Raw genomic sequence first — 13303 nt, forward strand, 5'->3', positions numbered from 1 at the left:
CTGACTATCACAGTGCTACTTCATATTAACTTCCAGTGTAGTGACTGACTATCACAGTGCTACTTCATATTAACTTCCAGTGTAGTGACTGACTATCACAGTGCTACTTCATATTAACTTCCAGTGTAGTGACTGACTATCACAGTGCTACTTCATTCCGGACGGATTTCTGCCTGCTTGAACAGCAATAGCTCAGATACACATGAAAACATTAAATGACCCCGGGAAACGACAGAACATCACTAAGAAATGCAGAAAAACAATATAACATTAAAAATGGGTGAATATTATCTTTATTGAATCAGGGTGCAAAAATACACCGTGTTTTTAGAATGAGTGTGTGCCCTCCAATGTTAACACTTACGTTTATAATGACAGAGAACTTTCCCATTCCACTCAGGATGTTGTACCAGATTCCTACAGAGAGAGAGAACAGAGTTGTGAGAGAAGAGTGGAGGGGTGTGGATCTGTGTGTGGACATGCGTCTTTGCGTGCAAGCGTGTGTGTTACCGATGTCTTTGGCTTGGACAGCGTCCGGTCGTCGCAGCTCGGTGACAAACTTCTTGGCATCGAGGCGGATCTCGATCACGTTGTTGAGAAGAGCGAAGAGAGGAGCCAGAGGGAACGATGCGACAAACAGAGAAACAAAACCAAACTGGATAACTGGGGAGAGAACACACACAGAGTGTTAGTTGAGAGGAACAACATGAGGAAGTGTATGGAACAAGTCATTATCTTATCTGGAGGTCCTCTACAACACACCAACAAACAGCTGGAGGGCAGGGGACCCACCCCAGAGTTCAGGACCTAGCAGGGGACCCACCCCAGAGTTCAGGACCTAGCAGGGGACCCACCCCAGAGTTCAGGACCTAGCAGGGGACCCACCCCAGAGTTCAGGACCTAGCAGGGGACCCACCCCAGAGTTCAGGACCTAGCAGGGGACCCACCCCAGAGTTCAGGACCTAGCAGGGGACCCACCTGTCCAGGTAACAGGGAGAGAGTGGCAGGGTGGTATGGTCTCTGTCCAGGTAACAGGGTGGTATGGTCTCTGTCCAGGTAACAGGGTGGTATGGTCTCTGTCCAGGTAACAGGGTGGTATGGTCTCTGTCCAGGTAACAGGGTGGTATGGTCTCTGTCCAGGTAACAGGGTGGTATGGTCTCTGTCCAGGTAACAGGGTGGTATGGTCTCTGTCCAGGTAACAGGGTGGTATGGTCTCTGTCCAGGTAACAGGGTGGTATGGTCTCTGTCCAGGTAACAGGGTGGTATGGTCTCTGTCCAGGTAACAGGGTGGTATGGTCTCTGTCCAGGTAACAGGGTGGTATGGTCTCTGTCCAGGTAACAGGGTGGTATGGTCTCTGTCCAGGTAACAGGGTGGTATGGTCTCTGTCCAGGTAACAGGGTGGTATGGTCTCTGTCCAGGTAACAGGGTGGTATGGTCTCTGTCCAGGTAACAGGGTGGTATGGTCTCTGTCCAGGTAACAGGGTGGTATGGTCTCTGTCCAGGTAACAGGGTGGTATGGTCTCTGTCCAGGTAACAGGGTGGTATGGTCTCTGTCCAGGTAACAGGGTGGTATGGTCTCTGTCCAGGTAACAGGGAGAGAGAGGCAGGGTGGTATGGTCCAGGTGTCTAGTTAACTACCTGACCTCCTCACCTCTGTTATCTACTGTTACTATATACTCACTCATCTCCATGTACTCGGGGGTCAGTCCTTCAAAGGGGACCAGGGTGTAGTCGAGGTTCCACTGTTGAGGAGGTCTGGCACGCTGCTCCTCTCTCTCCTCCAATGAAATCCCCTTACCCTTCCATGCTCGGATCAACTTCTTCAACTTACTGACGAGGGAGAGCGAGAAGGGAGGAAGAGATGGAGAGAGAAAAGGAAAGATGGAGTCAGAGAGAAAGAGAATCATGAAACTCGATGACACCAAGACACTATAGGACACAATAGGACACTATGAGCCACTATAAGCTGCTATGCGCCCAAGTGAAGCAGCACAGAGTAATGGAGAACATCCTAACATTAAAAAAGATGCTATGAACCACTATGAGCCACTACGAGCCACTATGAGACACTATGAGCCACTACGAGCCCCAGTGAGAAAGCAAAGATTAGTAGAGAACGTCCTAACATTAAAAAAGATGCTATGAACCACTATGAGCCACAATGAGCCACTATGAGCCACTATGAGCCACTAGGAGCCACTAGGAGCCACTAGGAGCCACTAGGAGCCACTAGGAGCCACTAGGAGCCACTAGGAGCCACTATGAGCCCCAGTAAAGCAGCACAGAGTAGTAGAACGTCCTAACATTAAAATATTAAATGAGCCACAATGAGCCACTATGAACCACTAGGAGCCACTATGAACCACTAGGAGCCAATATGAGCCACTACGAACCACTATGAGCCACTATGATCTCCAGTGAAGCAGCACAGAGAAATAGAGAACGTCCTAACATTAAAATATTAAATGAGCCACAACGAGCCACTATGAACCACTAGGAGCCACTATGAACCACTAGGAGCCAATATGAGCCACTACGAACCACTATGAGCCACTATGAGCCACTATGATCCCCAGTGAAGCAGCACAGAGTAATAGAGAACGTCCTAACATTAAAATATTAAATCCCTGATATTGATGTTAGGCTCATAAAGTCAGGAGAGAAAATGTCCTTCAGCAGAATCTGATAATGGCAGATATAGAGGAGGAATGGGCAGGGCAGTGTGTGTGTGCGCGCGTGTGTGTGTACTCACGGGATGCCGATCTCAAAGACATTGTTCTGAATGAGTTGTTTCCCCACCATGATGATGCTGAGCTGAATACATAACTCTATTAAACAACCTCCAGGGGCACACTGAGAGTGAGAAAGTGAGAGAGAGTGGGGGGGCAGAGCCAAGAGTATGACAGAGGCCAGACAGTAAGTTGTAAGCAAGAACATTAGCGTTCAAACACCCCCCTCCACTAACACCCCCCCCCCCCCCTCACCTCCTCCATCCGGTAGTCATTAAAAACATAGACGTAGTCTCCCGGCCTGCCTGCAAACCTGTCAACACACACACACACACAGCAGGGTGAGTATAATTACATAAAGGCTGTCTAAGACCTGTTCTATTCAGTATGTTAACATGTTAACCCCTAGCCCCAACCCCTAGCCCCAACCCCTAACCCCAACCCCTAACCCCAACCCCTAACCCAGTGTCATTCATCTCTCCACATGTTAACCCCTAACCCTAACCCCTAACCCTAACCCCTAGCCCCAACCCCTAGCCCCAACCCCTAACCCAGTGTCATTCATCTCTCCACATGTTAACCCCTAACCCCAACCCCTAACCCAGTGTCATTCATCTCTCCACATGTCAACCCCTAACCCAGTGTCATTCATCTCTCCACATGTCAACCCCTAACCCCAACCCCTAACCCTAACCCCTAACCCAGTGTCATTCATCTCTCCATATGTTAACCCCTAACCCTAACCCATAACCCCAACCCCTAACCCTAAACCCTAACCCAGTGTCATTCATCTCTCCACATGTTAACCCCTAACCCCAACCCCTAACCCTAATCCCTAACCCCTAACCCAGTGTCATTCATCTCTCCACATGTTAACCCCTAACCCCAACCCCTAACCCTAATCCTAACCCCTAACCCAGTGTCATTCATCTCTCCACATGTTAACCCCTAACCCCAACCCCTAACCCAGTGTCATTCATCTCTCCACATGTTAACCCCTAACCCCAACCCTAATCCCTAACCCAGTGTCATTCATCTCTCCACATGTTAACCCCTAACCCCAACCCCTAACCCTAATTCCTAACCTCTAACCCAGTGTCATTCATCTCTCCACATGTTAACCCCTAACCACAACCTCTAACCCTAATCCCTAACCCCTAACCCAGTGTCATTCATCTCTCCACATGTTAACCCCTAACCCCAACCCCTAACCCTAATCCCTAACCCCTAACCCAGTGTCATTCATCTCTCCACATGTTAACCCCTAACCCTAATCCCTAACCTCTAACCCAGTGTCATTCATCTCTCCACATGTTAACCCCTAACCCCAACCCCTAACCCTAAACCCTAACCCCTAACCCAGTGTCATTCATCTCTCCACATGTTAACCCCTAACCCCAGCCCCTAACCCTAATCCCTAACCCAGTGTCATTCATCTCTCCACATGTTAACCCCTAACCCCAACCCCTAACCCAGTGTCATTCATCTCTCCACATAACCCCACGTATACATGTGTGTGTCTGTGTCGTACCGTCCCTTAAAGAAAGCTACATAGAATATGGGGGCGTAGGCGTTCATGAACTTCAGTAGAAAAGCCTTCAGAATCAGATGCTGCTCAAAGTTACTCTCTGTCCTTGGAATCTCTGGGAGAGGAGAGAGGGGGAATGGAGAGAAGAGGGATGAATAGAGGTGAAGAGAGAGTGATGGGAAAGAGGTGTGTTACCCAGCTACAACACTAAATAATCTGAATGTAGAGGTGTGTTACCCAGCTACAACACTAAATAATCTGAATGTAGAGGTGTGTTACCCAGCTACAACACTAAATAATCTGAATGTAGAGGTGTGTTACCCAGCTACAACACTAAATAATCTGAATGTAGAGGTGTGTTACCCAGCTACAACACTAAATAATCTGAATGTAGAGGTGTGTTACCCAGCTACAACACTTAATAATCTGAATGTAGAGGTGTGTTACCCAGCTACAACACTTAATAATCTGAATGTAGAGGTGTGTTACCCAGCTACAACACTTAATAATCTGAATGTAGAGGTGTGTTACCCAGCTACAACACTAAATAATCTGAATGTAGAGGTGTGTTACCCAGCTACAACACTAAATAATCTGAATGTAGAGGTGTGTTACCCAGCTACAACACTTAATAATCTGAATGTAGAGGTGTGTTACCCAGCTACAACACTAAATAATCTGAATGTAGAGGTGTGTTACCCAGCTACAACACTAAATAATCTGAATGTAGAGGTGTGTTACCCAGCTACAACACTAAATAATCTGAATGTAGAGGTGTGTTACCCAGCTACAACACTAAATAATCTGAATGTAGAGGTGTGTTACCCAGCTACAACACTTAATAATCTGAATGTAGAGGTGTGTTACCCAGCTACAACACTTAATAATCTGAATGTAGAGGTGTGTTACCCAGCTACAACACTTAATAATCTGAATGTAGAGGTGTGTTACCCAGCTACAACACTAAATAATCTGAATGTAGAGGTGTGTTACCCAGCTACAACACTAAATAATCTGAATGTAGAGGTGTGTTACCCAGCTACAACACTTAATAATCTGAATGTAGAGGTGTGTTACCCAGCTACAACACTAAATAATCTGAATGTAGAGGTGTGTTACCCAGCTACAACATTTAATAATCTGAATGTAGATGTGTGTTACCCAGCTCAGTGAGCCAGACGGCCACAGCTCCGTAGATCTCATCCAGTATCAGAATGACCACCAGGTTGATGATGACAGCGGTTGCCGTGACGGTGACACGCACGTTAGACTTGGTCTCCGGGTCAGGTGACATCGCCATTAGAGCGAAACGACGATACGAAACACGATCACCCAAACTAGGCAGAGAATTACTGTCAGCCCAAACTAGGACAGAGAGACATTACTGTATTAGTCCCTCAGCCCAAACTAGGACAGAGAGACATTACTGTATTAGTCCTCAGCCCAAACTAGGACAGAGAGACATTACTGTATTAGTCCCTCAGCCCAAACTAGGACAGAGAGACATTACTGTATTAGTCCCTCAGCCCAAACTAGGACAGAGAGACATTACTCAGCCCAAACTAGGACAGAGAGACATTACTGTATTAGTCCCTCAGCCCAAACTAGGACAGAGAGACATTACTGTATAAGTCCCTCAGCCCAAACTAGGACAGAGAGACATTACTGTATTAGTCCCTCAGCCCAAACTAGGACAGAGACATTACTGTATTAGTCCCTCAGCCCAAACTAGGACAGAGAGACATCCATTAGTCCCTCAGCAAATCTATCCAACCAAAAACTGTGACGCAGAAAACCTGAGTCTACGTTTCACTATGATGAATCAAATTGGAAAACAATAAACAAACACCAAGAGTTATCTTTCCAAAACGGAGATGTATGGGTAAACCACTTCTTCAATCTTTTGGCCCTATAACACAGACTAAACAGCAAAACATCTAAATTATCAAATACAAATCTTAGAATCAACTATTAAAGACTACCAGAACCAAATTACTATACGACAGACCACGTATTCACCCTGCACACCCTAACTGGCAAACACACAAACCAAAACAAAGGCAAAGTCTTCGCATGCTTTGTTGATTTAAAAAAAAGTGTTTGACTCAATTTGCCATGAGGGTCTGCTAGACAAATTGATGGAAAGCAGTTCGACATTATGAAATCCATGTACACAATCAACAAGTATGCGGTTAAAATTGGGAAAAAACACACATTTATTTCCACAGGGCCATGGGGTGAGACAGGGATGCAGCTTAAACCTCACCCTGTTCAACATATATATCAACGAATTGGCGAGGGCACTAGAACAGTCTACAGCACCCGGCCTCACCCTACTAGAATCTGAAGTCAAATGTCTACTGTTTGGTGATGATCTGGTGCTTCTGTCCCCAACCAAGGAGGGCCTACAGCAGCACCTAGATCTTCTGCACAGATTCTGTCAGACCTGGGCCCTGACAGTAAATCTCAGGAAGACAAAAAAATGGTGTTCCAAAAAAGGTAAATTTGCCAGGACCATAAAAACAAATTCCATCTTGACACTGTTGCCCTAGAGCACACAAAAAAACTATACAATATTCGGCCTAAACTTCAGCGCCACAGGTAACTTCAAAGCTGTGAACAATCTGAGTGACAAGGCAAGACGGGCCTTCTATGAAATCAAAAGGAACATAAATTTGACATACCTATTAGGATCTGGCAAAAAATACTTGAATCAGTTATAGAACCCATTGCCCTTTATGGTTGTGAGGTCTGGGGTTCGCTCACCAACCAAGAATTCACAAAATGGGACAAACACCAAAAAAGATCCTCCGCGTACAACGTAGAACACCAAATAATACCTGCAGAGCAGAATTACGCAGATACCCGCTAATTATCAAAATCCAGAAAAGAGCCATTAAAATCTACAACCACCTAAAAGGAAGCGATTCCCAAACCTTCCATAACCAAGCCATCACCTACAGAGAGATGAACCTGGAGAAGAATCCCCTAAGCAAGCTGGTCCTGGGGTTCTGTTCACAAACACAAACACACCCCACAGAGCCCCAGGACAGCAACACAATTAGACCCAACCAAATCATGAGAAAACCAAAAGATAATTACTTGACATTTTGGAAAGAATACCTGACCACAGAGTGGCAGAATACCTGACCACTGTGACTGACCCAAACTTAAGGAAATATTTGACTATGTACAGCCTTGCTATTGAGAAAGGACGCCGTAGGCAGACATGGCTCTCAAGAGAAGACAGGCTATGTGCTCACTGCCCACAAAATGAGGTGGAAACTGAGCTGCACTTCCTAACCTCCTGCTAAATGTATGACCATATTAGCGACACATATTTCTCTCAGATTACACAGGTCCACAAAAAAACGAATCATATATACTGGGTGAAATACCACAGTGTGACATCACAGCAGCAAGATTTGTGACCTGTTGCCACAAGAAAAGGGTAACCAGTGAAGAACAAACACCATTGTAAATACAACCCATATTTATGCTTATTTATTTTCCCTTTTGTACTTTAACTATTTGCACATTGTTACAACACTGTATATAGACATATGACATTTAAAATGTCTTTATTCTTTTGGAACTTCTGTTAGTGTAACGTTACTGTTCATTTTTATTGTTTATTTCACTTTTGGATATTATCAACTTCACCTGCTTTGGCAATGTTAACATAAGTTTCCCATACCAATAAATACCCTTGAGAGAGAGAGAGAGAGAGAGAGAAGACAGAGAGAGAGAGACACAGAGAGAGGAGACACGGAGAGATGGACAGAGAAAGAGGGACAGAGAGAGAGACAGAGAGGGACAGAGAGAGAGAGAAACAGAGAGGGACAGAGAGAGAGAGACAGAGAGGGACAGAGAGAGAGAGACACAGAGAGGGACAGAGAAAGAGACACAGAGAGGGACAGAGAAAGAGAGACACAGAGAGGGACAGAGAGAGAGAGACACAGAGGGACAGAGAGAGACAGAGAGAGCCAGAGAGGGACAGAGAGAGAGACACACAGAGAGAGAGACACGGAGAGAGGGACAGAGAGAGAGAGACACGGAGAGAGGAGACAGAGAAAGAGGGACAGAGAGAGAGAGAGACAGAGAGAGAGACACAGAGAGAGGGACAGAGAGAGGAGACAGAGAGAGAGAGGGACAGAGAGAGAGACACGGAGAGAGGGACAGAGAGAGAGACACGGAGAGAGGGACAGAGAGAGAGAGACACGGAGAGAGGAGACAAAGAGGGACAGAGAGAGGAGACAGAGCGAGAGACAGAGAGAGAGGAGACAGAGAGAGAGAGACAGAAAGAGGGACAGAGAGAGAGACACGGAGAGAGTAGACAGAGAGAGACACGGAGAGAGGAGACAGAGAGAGAGAGACACGGAGAGAGGAGACAGAGAGAGAGACACAGAAAGAGGGACAGAGAGAGACACGGAGAGAGGAGACAGAGAGAGACATGGAGAGAGGAGACAAAGAGACACGGAGAGAGGAGAGAGAGAGACACGGAGAGAGGAGACAGAGAGAGAGAGACACGGAGAGAGGAGACAGAGAGAGAGAGACACAGAAAGAGGGACAGAGAGAGAGACACGGAGAGAGGAGACAGAGAGAGAGACACGGAGAGAGGAGACAGAGAGAGAGACACGGAGAGAGGAGACAGAGAGAGAGACACGGAGAGAGGAGACAGAGAGAGAGACACGGAGAGAGGAGACAGAGAGACACAGAAAGAGGGACAGAGAGAGAGACACGGAGAGAGGAGACAGAGAGAGAGAGACACGGAGAGAGGGACAGAGAGAGAGAGACAACATCAGGCCAAACTAAAAGCACAGTCACCATAAAGAGGATGGAGGAGATGTTGATGAGGTATCCAGGCAGACGGTCCCTCCAGGTCAGCTTCTCCACACCTGTCTGGGTTAGAGGTTAGAGACACATTAAGAGCACAAGCACATGTAGATTGCCATTAGAGATCAATATAGACCAGAAGAGACTGGTAGACCAGTAAAGAACAGAGAGAACAGAGAGACCAGTAGAGACCAGTAAAGAACAGAAGACAACAGAAGACAACAGAAGAGACCAGTAGACAACAGAAGAAACCAGTAGAGACCAGTAGAGAACAGAAGAGACCAGAAGAGACCAGAAGAGACCAGAAGAGACCAGAAGAGACCAGTAGAGGCCAACAGAAGCCAATATAGACCAGTAGACACCAGTAAAGATCAAGAAAGACCACTGAGACAGGACTGCTGTTTGACCACTAACTAATGGTCCTCTGAGACAGGACTGCTGTATGTTCCTCTGAGACAGGACTGCTGTTTGGTCCTCTGAGACAGGACTGCTGTATGTTCCTCTGAGACAGGACTGCTGTATGTTCCTCTGAGACAGGACTGCTGTTTGTTCCTCTGAGACAGGACTGCTGTTTGTTCCTCTGAGACAGGACTGCTGTATGTTCCTCTGAGACAGGACTGCTGTTTGACCACTAACCAATGTTCCTCTGAGACAGGACTGCTGTTTGTTCCTCTGAGACAGGACTGCTGTTTGACCACTAATGGTCCTCTGAGACAGGACTGCTGTATGTTCCTCTGAGACAGGACTGCTGTATGTTCCTCTGAGACAGGACTGCTGTTTGACCACTAACCAAATGTTCCTCTGAGACAGGACTGCTGTTTGTTCCTCTGAGACAGGACTGCTGTTTGTTCCTCTGAGACAGGACTGCTGTATGTTCCTCTGAGACAGGACTGCTGTATGTTCCTCTGAGACAGGACTGCTGTTTGTTCCTCTGAGACAGGACTGCTGTTTGTTCCTCTGAGACAGGACTGCTGTTTGTTCCTCTGAGACAGGACTGCTGTTTGTTCCTCTGAGACAGGACTGCTGTTTGACCACTAATGGTCCTCTGAGACAGGACTGCTGTATGTTCCTCTGAGACAGGACTGCTGTTTGTTACTCTGAGACAGGACTGCTGTTTGGTCCTCTGAGACAGGACTGCTGTTTGGTCCTCTGAGACAGGACTGCTGTTTGGTCCTCTGAGACAGGACTGCTGTTTGGTCCTCTGAGACAGGACTGCTGTTTGTTCCTCTGAGACAGGACTGCTGTTTGTTCCTCTGAGACAGGACTGCTGTTTGTTCCTCTGAGACAGGACTGCTGTTTGGTCCTCTGAGACAGGACTGCTGTTTGGTCCTCTGAGACAGGACTGCTGTTTGACCACTAACCAATGTTCCTCTGAGACAGGACTGCTGTATGTTCCTCTGAGACAGGACTGCTGTTTGACCACTAACCAAATGTTCCTCTGAGACAGGACTGCTGTTTGACCACTAACTTATGTTCCTCTGAGACAGGACTGCTGTATGTTCCTCTGAGACAGGACTGCTGTTTGTTCCTCTGAGACAGGACTGCTGTTTGTTCCTCTGAGACAGGACTGCTGTTTGTTCCTCTGAGACAGGACTGCTGTTTGACCACTGACCAATGTTCCTCTGAGACAGGACTGCTGTTTGACCACTGACCAATGTTCCTCTGAGACAGGACTGCTGTTTGACCACTGACCAATGTTCCTCTGAGACAGGACTGCTGTTTGGTCCTCTGAGACTGGACTGCTGTTTGACCACTAACCAAATGTTCCTCTGAGACAGGACTGCTGTTTGTTCCTCTGAGACAGGACTGCTGTTTGACCACTAACGAAATGTTCCTCTGAGACAGGACTGCTGTTTGACCACTAACGAAATGTTCCTCTGAGACAGGACTGCTGTATGTTCCTCTGAGACAGGACCGCTGTTTGTTCCTCTGAGACAGGACTGCTGTTTGTTCCTCTGAGACAGGACTGCTGTATGTTCCTCTGAGACAGGACCGCTGTTTGGTCCTCTGAGACAGGACCGCTGTTTGGTCCTCTGAGACAGGACCGCTGTTTGGTCCTCTGAGACAGGACTGCTGTTTGACCACTAACCAATGTTCCTCTGAGACAGGACTGCTGTTTGGTCCTCAGACAGGACTGCTGTTTGACCACTAACCAATGTTCCTCTGAGACAGGACTGCTGTTTGGTCCTCTGAGACAGGACTGCTGTTTGACCACTAACCAATGTTCCTCTGAGACAGGACTGCTGTTTGGTCCTCTGAGACAGGACTGCTGTTTGACCACTAACCAAATGTTCCTCTGAGACAGGACCGCTGTTTGGTCCTCTGAGACAGGACCGCTGTTTGGTCCTCTGAGACAGGACTGCTGTTTGTTCCTCTGAGACAGGACTGCTGTTTGACCACTAATCAATGTTCCTCTGAGACAGGACTGCTGTATGTTCCTCTGAGACAGGACTGCTGTATGTTCCTCTGAGACAGGACTGCTGTTTGTTCCTCTGAGACAGGAATACTGTATGTTCCTCTGAGACAGGACTGCTGTTTGTTCCTCTGAGACAGGACTGCTGTTTGTTCCTCTGAGACAGGACTGCTGTATGTTCCTCTGAGACAGGACTGCTGTATGTTCCTCTGAGACAGGACTGCTGTTTGTTCCTCTGAGACAGGACTGCTGTTTGTTCCTCTAACCCTAACCATTGATAGTGATCACACATTGTTGGTTTTGGAGCTGTTAGAAACCATTTCCCAGTACTTGTGACATTACAAGTTGAAACACACACAGGCAGTGACTGTAGATGTCCCAGTGATGCAGCACGTTGTCAGATCATAAGGTGGACAACAGCACCACCTAGCACCCACACAGCACCAAGCACCCACACACACCCACACAGCACCAAGCACCCACACACACCCACACAGCACCAAGCACCCACACACACCCACACAGCACCAAGCACCCACACACACCCACACAGCACCAAGCACCCACCCACCACCTATCACCCACCCACATCTACCACCTAGCACCCACCCACACACCACCTAGCACACACCCACCCAAACACCACCGAGCACCCACCCACCCAAACACCACTGAGCACCCACCCACACCCACCACCTAGCACCCACCCACACCCACCCACCACCTAGCACCCACCCACACCCACCCACCACCTAGCACCCACCCACACACATCCACCACCTAGCACCCACCCACACACATCCACCACCTAGCACCCACACACACCCATCCCCAACCTAGCACCCACCCACACCACCTAGCACCCACCCACACCACCTAGCACCCACCCACACCACCTAGCACCCACCCACACACATCCACCACCAAGCACCCACCCACACCCATCCCCAACCTAGCACCCACCCACACCACCTAGCACCCACCCACACCACCTAGCACCCACCCACACACATCCACCACCAAGCACCCACCCACACCCACACACCACCTAGCACCCACCCACCACCTAGTACCCACCCACAAGCACCCACCCACACCCACCCACCACCTAGCACCCACCCACACACACATCCACACACAGCACTGACATACATACTCTAACCCTCTCCTCCCCACCTCTCGTCTGTTCTCTTCCCCTCCCCTCAGCTCTAGTCACCTCTCGTCTCCTCCCCCCAACCTCTCGTCTCCTCCCCCCAACCTCTCGTCTCCTCCCCCCAACCTCTCGTCTCCTCCCCCCAACCTCTCGTCTCCTCCCCCCAACCTCTCGTCTCCTCCCCCCAACCTCTCGTCTCCTCCCCCCAACCTCTCGTCTCCTCCCCCCAACCTCTCGTCTCCTCCCCCCAACCTCTCCCCTTGACACTAGTAAAAGTCATGGCAGTAACACAGGAGATTAGTGTCCATATAACCTAATGTAGCAGGCCTTTCATTCTGGTCCTGTCTGGGTGGTTCTCTTCTGCACTGTTCAACCAATCCAGTAATTGTGGAGGAGGAGTTAAGCTGGAGTGTCTGCTTGTTAACGTCCAAAAGAGGAAGTTGCTTCACAGGCTCTCTAACCATCCCCTGTAAACTGGATGCATCTGGTTTTCAGCACCCTTGCTGAGGGTGGTAACCATGTGGTCTTGCACTGAAATGAACCCAAAGAGACCCACTATAAGGTCAGGACTCTCTCCTGACACCACCACATCCCTGTCAGAGTGCATCTAACACACTCCTCCTCCCTGCAGGCCGCTAAGCC

General features: G+C 48.3%; 1 protein-coding gene across 1 annotated transcript in view; it reads right to left on the reverse strand.

Annotated features, from left to right (window-relative positions):
* Positions 1-13303, reverse strand: part of ano2b (anoctamin 2b) — a 128117-nt gene that overhangs the window by 36028 nt on the left and 78786 nt on the right. The window contains exons 15-22 of the mRNA XM_064962388.1: positions 9067-9161; positions 5421-5596; positions 4263-4374; positions 2987-3044; positions 2755-2855; positions 1684-1832; positions 511-663; positions 365-417 (exon numbers count right to left, since the gene is read on the reverse strand). Coding sequence (XP_064818460.1) covers positions 365-417; positions 511-663; positions 1684-1832; positions 2755-2855; positions 2987-3044; positions 4263-4374; positions 5421-5596; positions 9067-9161 — 897 coding nt within the window. The remainder of the gene's footprint in view (positions 1-364; positions 418-510; positions 664-1683; positions 1833-2754; positions 2856-2986; positions 3045-4262; positions 4375-5420; positions 5597-9066; positions 9162-13303) is intronic.

This window comes from Oncorhynchus masou, unplaced genomic scaffold (assembly GCF_036934945.1).
Source record: "Oncorhynchus masou masou isolate Uvic2021 unplaced genomic scaffold, UVic_Omas_1.1 unplaced_scaffold_540, whole genome shotgun sequence".
Taxonomy (NCBI): Eukaryota; Metazoa; Chordata; class Actinopteri; order Salmoniformes; family Salmonidae; genus Oncorhynchus; species Oncorhynchus masou.